The 6727-nt window shown below is 37.1% G+C and overlaps 1 protein-coding gene across 1 annotated transcript; it reads left to right on the plus strand.

The window, feature by feature from the left end:
• The first annotated feature begins 474 nt into the window (after window positions 1-474).
• LOC139194987 (uncharacterized) lies at window positions 475-6023 on the plus strand. The gene is made up of 3 exons (XM_070820155.1): window positions 475-1221; window positions 1331-1463; window positions 5490-6023. The coding sequence occupies exons 1-3, from the start codon at window positions 475-477 to the stop codon at window positions 5810-5812; spliced, it is 1203 nt and encodes a 400-aa protein (XP_070676256.1). The 3' UTR covers window positions 5813-6023.
• Window positions 6024-6727: the final 704 nt, after the last annotated feature.

Consider the following 6727-nt stretch of genomic DNA (forward strand, 5'->3'; position numbering starts at 1 on the left):
TGGACATCACTAATCCATTCTACATTCATCACTCGGATCATCCGGGTCTACACCTTGTCTCCAAACCACTAGATGGTGACAATTATTCCACATGGAGCCGTGTAGTGACAATCAGTCTAAGAGCCAAGAACAAGCTCGGTTTAGTGGATGGTTCGATCGAAGCTCCACCAGAAACTGACGCCAAATATTCCCTTTGGAAATAATGCAATGACATGGTCTTCTCATGGATTGTCAGCTCCGTCGGCAACGATTTGATGAGCAGCGTCCTATATACGAATTCTCCCACTGAGATATGGGAGGAATTGAAGGAACGTTTCTCGTAAATAAATGTTTCTCACATATTTCAAATAAAAAAGAAAGATCATTGAACACCGACAGCGCCAACTGTCCATATCGGTATATTATACCAAACTCAAAGGATTTTGGGACGAACTAGCGTCCTACAACATAATTCTAGCTTGCATATGTGGGATGATGAAAGCGGCCAATGAAAAGGAACAACAAGAACAGGTTATTCAGTGTCTCATGGGGTTAAATGATTCTTATTCGGCGATTCAACGGCAGATCCTCTTGATGCAGCCACTACCAAGCATTCGTAAGGCATACTCTATAATTTTACAAGAAGAAAAACAAAGAGAAATGGCTGAAGGCGATGAGAGCAGCACTACACATGCCATGAATGTATCTAAGGTCGCTGGGAACAAGCCTCGCAAGACAAACAACAATGGAGGTAAAGATTTTCATTGCACTTATTGCAATGGCAATACTTATGCAGTTGATTATTTCTCCTACATTCATGGCTTGCCTCCTGGACACAAATTCCACGAGAAGGACGTAAAGCCTCCAAACAAAAATAGGCGTGCAACGGCCAATAATACTAACAAAGAAGAAGCAAAGTTGACCACCACCAAAGTCCCTGATGGTTTGAAATTTAAAGCGGACGAAATCAACCAAATCAAAGCCATTCTTCGAGGTGATGGTAAAAATCAGGTTTTTGAAAATGCAGCAGGTATTCCTGATGCCCGATGTTATTCTCTTTCCACAAATAATCCAAATTCTTGGATTATTGATAGTGGTGCTACAGACCACATTTCTTTCTCTTCCAACTTAAATGAAAAAAGGAACCCACCTTATTCCTCCGTCAATATGCCAAATGGGTTGCAAGCAACAATTTCTTATCTTGGGTCAATCAAGATCACTCCCAATTTAGAACTAAAAGATGTGCGTGCTTTGTGTTCCTGGTTTTCGAGTAAACTTGATGTCTATTAGCAAAGTTACTTGAGGTTTGAATTGTTTGATCATTTTCTTTCCCACCTTTTGTATCTTACAGGATTTGGCAACGAAGAAGATGATTGGATTGGGGAAGGAGTGTGATGGCCTGTATTACCTTGTACCAGTAAAAAAAGACGTTATATTTCGACAGAATAAGCTTAGGGTAGCTGCTGCCTCTGCATCCGTGATAGGTATTTTACTACCTACAAAAGTAGAGATAAAATCACACAAAATACTTGCAAGAGAACAGGGTTGTTGTAGTATAAACGGCTCAAGTAAGGTCGTTTTCCGTTGGGATTATTTAAAACAATTTATGAAAAACCCTAATCCTAATTAACTATTTAAAAACAAAGATTGGAAAATGGTGATTTAATGACCTAAATTAAGAAAAATGAAATTAATAAAAAATGCTAATTAAAATCTGCAATTTCTAAAGAAAGAGAAAGGAAACAATTTTTTAGATTTCAAAATTAGAAAATACTAGGGTTCCGCCATCATCCTAACAATCCTATGTAGTTCTTCTACTTCCTTATGAATTACACATGCATATTTTGAAGGTTAGGTTTTCCTAAAGTATGCCCTACTTGGAACCCCCAACATAGAGCGTATATCTAATCATGCAACCCATCCATGGCGTCTAGATCGAATGTGAACATGCAAGACTCATTAAGTTTTGTGAAAACCTTTTGAAAAACCATATAACTCCTAAGACGTGTCGTCCATCCTAAGTAGTTACATATGTTAACCACAAGAAGCCTTAGTCAATTTTAGGGACAGCCCTCCGCCAAAATTGCATCAAATTATTTTTCTAATGGTCGCGAATCACTAAGGTAAATAGACAATTTAGACCACAGTGATCAACAATCCAAAACTTGCATGCCTAAATTCATAAGAAAATTAAAAAGAGACTACATATTCTTGCTAAGGATCATGGCCTCACCCTAGCAATAAAAAAATTAGCTACGCATATTCATAATTAAAATCAACATAATTATATTAAACTAGAAAAAGAATGGAAACACCTGAAAGTATAAGTCTTGAATTCTCTAAGTTTTTCCCAAAATCTTCTCAAATTTTGCGTAGGTTCTTCCCGCCGCCAGAGAAACCCTAGGTCTCCCAAAAGGCTTATTTATATTACTCTAAATAAAATCCTCCTAGTCAAAGGTCTTAGAACAAAACTAGAAAACTAAATAAATTCTAATAAAATAGGAAACATAATCCTAAATTAACTTGGTAAATTCGCCTAGAAATTTGCACAACCACGTTCTAGACCCAAATTAGCTCCAAAAATGGCCCAAAATAGCTAGATTTAAAGTTTGGACTATTCTGAACACTTCTCCAGAAGGCCATGAACTATCTAAGGTCGTCTTGGGCTCCAAAAATATAATTGAAGCCTAAAAACGTCATTTTCCAGTAACGCACACTGCTTCTTCATTAAATCACCAGAAAATAACCGCTTGGTAGAAATTGATGAAATTTTCACACGAACAAGCTAAGGAACACACGAACATCCTCCAATTTGAATCACTCCAAAATTCGTCCGTTTGGTCACATTTTGCTCCAGAGAAAGTCGAATGTCCTATATTGAAAATATAAAGCAAAGTATCAAAATTCTACCAAATTAATACTAAGAATAAGGTAAAATATATAATATAATATTAACTCATCAATCCGCATCAGCCAACATATAGCACCAACGGCTCAGGCACTTTTCCAATGGTCCATCCCATTTCTTATCATTCCTTCAATTTCCTTTAATTTTGATTCTCATTGTGATGTATGTCCAATAGCCAAGCAAACAAGGTTACTATTTTCCTTAAGTTCTACTTCTAGTTCAAAGCCATTTGAGTTGATACATTGTGACATTTAGGGTTCACACTGTTTGCCCTCTTCCTCAGGTGCAAGATATTTCTTAATAATTGTTGACGATTACTCCCAATTAACTTGGCTATTTCTCATGAATTTAAAATCTGAAACACAAGAGAAAATAAAATTGTTTTTTTGCATATGTCAACACCCAAGTTCAGTGTCAAGTCAAGCAAATTTGCATTGATAATGGCACAGACTTTCTATCCATGCGCCTTCTTTGAAAAATCAGGGACACTTTTTCAACATACTTGTGCACACACACCACAACAAAATGGGGTGGTGGAGTGTAAACAACGTCACCTACTTAATGTTGGTCGAGCACTTCATTTCCAGGCAAATCTTCCACTAAAATTTTAGGGAGAAAGCATTCTCACTGCCACTTACCTTATAAATCGCTCACCCACCATAGTTTTATCCAAAAAAACTCCCTATGAAATGCTCTACAAACACACACCAACATATATGCACTTACGGGTCTTTGGGTGTCTTTGATATACAACACAAACATCACCCAAACACAAATTTGATGCTCGGGCTCGTAGATGTCTCTTTGTTGGATAGCATTCTGGTTAAAAGGGGTATCATTTTTACAACCTTCAACATCACCAATTTTTTACTAGCAGCAATGTGGTATTTCATAAACACATTTTCCCTTTCTCTCACCTTACTCAAGACACCCAACCTGATGAACTTGTGCCTGTTTTGCCACTAACCACATCTGAAACCACCTCATTAGGCCCAGACCCATCTATATTTCATCCAAATCCACCACAAACAACTTTTCCTAGCCCCACCGAGTCTCGTACTTCACCCTCTACCTTTCAACAACCACCAAATACCTTACTTGACCATTCTCCACTCACAATCTCCCACGATCAACCACAAAACACTCCATCTGAAATATCTTCACAATTGTCAACTGTGTCCCAACTGAATTCTATTGATCTCCCTAGCCCTACAGACAACATCACACAACCACTTGCCATTGGTCGCGGTTTACGCCCCCAAGCAACCTTCTGTCTTATTGAAGGATTATGACTGCTCACATGTCACCACGTCAACTTCCAAATCCACTTCTTCTTCGTGGTCAGGTACTAGATATCCACTATCCAATTACCTATCATCTTCTCATTTATCACAATCTCACCAAATTTTTGTAAACAACATAACCCGTTATGTAGAACCTACTTCCTTTGCACAAGCCAATCTTAATTCTCATTGGCATGAAGCAATGAAGTCTGAACTTGCTGCACTCGAACAAAACAACACATGGACACTCACTCCTCAGTCCCCTCGAAAATGTGTCATTGGTAGTAAATGGGTTTACAAGATCAAGCATCATTCTGACAGTTCCATCGAGTGCTATAAAGTGCAATTGGTTGCCAAAGGTTACACGCAGATTGATGGTTTGAACTATTCTGAAACATTTGCACATGTGGCTAAAATTACTATCGTTCGATGCTTATTAGTCGTGGCTGCTCAACGGAAATGGCCTCTCCACTAGCTTGATGTACAAAATGCATTCCTCCATGGTGATTTGGAGAAAGAGGTTTACATGTCACCACCTCCCGGTCGTAGTCGACAGGGGGGAACTTGGTTGTCGACTCCATAAATTACTTTATGGCTTGAAACAGGCTTCTCGCCAATGGTTCTCTACGTTTTCTCAGGCCATTCAATTTGTGGGTTTCAAACAGTTGAGAGCAGATTATTCATTGTTTACATGAATAACTGGGCATTCTATTATAGATGTGCTTAAATATGTTGATGACATGATCATTGCAGGGAATGATCATGAGGCTATACAACGATTGAAACATTTTCTTCATCGTCAGTTCCGCATTAAGGACCTTGGACCTCTCAAATATTCCCTTGGAATCGAGGTGGCTCGCTCACAACGAGGTATTTCTATCTCATAAGGGAAATATATTTGAGACATGCTAGATGATGTTGGATTGTTAAGGGCATGTTTGGTTGATTTTCCTATGGAGCAAGATTTGAAATTAAGGCCAACGGATGGTGAATTGTTGAAGGATCCAACAAGATATAGAAGGATCGTGGGGTTACTTATTTATCTCACCATAAGAAGGCCAGATATCACATTTTCTATTCAAACTCTTTGTTAGTTCATGAACCAACCTCATAAGCGTCATCTTACAGCTGTTATACGAGTCTTGAAATACCTCAAAGGGACTCCAGGACAAGGGTTTTTTTTTTCATTTGAAGATGCATTGCAATTGAGGGGTTACTGTGATGCTTCATGGGCATAATGTCTGACAACTAGAAGATATGTGATAGGTTATTGTGTTTTTTTTGGGAAAATCAACATACGGTTTCATGTTCGTCTGCAGAGGCGGAGTATAGATCAATGGCTGCAATCACTTGTGAACTTACATGGCTTCGTTATCTGTTACAAGACTTAAAAGTGCCTCATGCAGCTCCAGTTCATGTTTACTATGACAATAAGGTTGCTTTACATATTGCGGCCAATCCGGTAGACATTGAATTGGATTGTCATTTGGTTCGAGAAAAGCTACAATCAGGAATGATTGCAACAAGTTTTACACCTTCAAGGCACCAATTTGCTGACATATTTACAGAAGCATTAGGGAATGCAACGTTTCATTCTCTTCTCAGCAAGTTGGGTATTCACATCATACATGCTCCAACTTGAGGGGGAGTGTTGAAATTCTTGTATTAATTGTAAATATTCGTTGATTGATGTTGTGATTATTTTCCTAGTATAGGACGTTGATTGTAAGACTTGATTATGGGATCTTGTCTGCTATTGTAATTTGTCAAACTTGCCTTGTAAAGGCTGTTGCTAGTTTGTATATTAGGGTTGTACTATCTTCATATTCATCATCAATATTGGAGTATAATCTCTTTGCACTTACATACATACGTTCTACCATTTTTCTTTCTTCTCCAATAAAACTAAAATACATAAATCCACTACTGTTTTTTAAATCCAAATATGAGTATATAGGTATAAAATTTGATTTTTTTTTGCGTTGGAGATGCCACTTATTGGCCCTGTATTCATGTAATCTTGCTAAGTCTTGCTTCAGTTTTTAGCAACTTGTTAGACTTTGCATAAGAAAAAGAAATCATGGAAGCAAGAAATCGGCTCATACAATTACTTGTATTCTAAACTTACAGTTATCAATCACATATAGAACTTTAAAACATCAACTCATTGTCGAAGTCTCATGCAATTACACCAAATAACCTAAATTCATAATCTAATTCTTATTGGCTGAACATGTTATGAAGATAAATTCCATTAAAATTGTGATGAACATTTTAACTTATGTATAATCTGGAATTCGATATTCATCAAATATTTAGTTCCACATAGCAAACACATGGTCAAAAGGCTAAAACAAATAACACAATAAAAAAAACTAGAAAAATCGAAATATCGGCTATATATATATATAATTAACTCTTAAAACAAACAATTATGTCCACAGAAAAAACTAAGAAACAAAAAGTAGAGTAATAAGAGTTTATGGACATATCAATCTATAGGCTAGAAGAACTTGTGAGTTATTATGTGATGCGAAATATATAAGCACACAAATTA

Source organism: Malus domestica, chromosome 04 (genome assembly GCF_042453785.1).
Source record: "Malus domestica chromosome 04, GDT2T_hap1".
Lineage (NCBI taxonomy): Eukaryota > Viridiplantae > Streptophyta > Magnoliopsida > Rosales > Rosaceae > Malus > Malus domestica.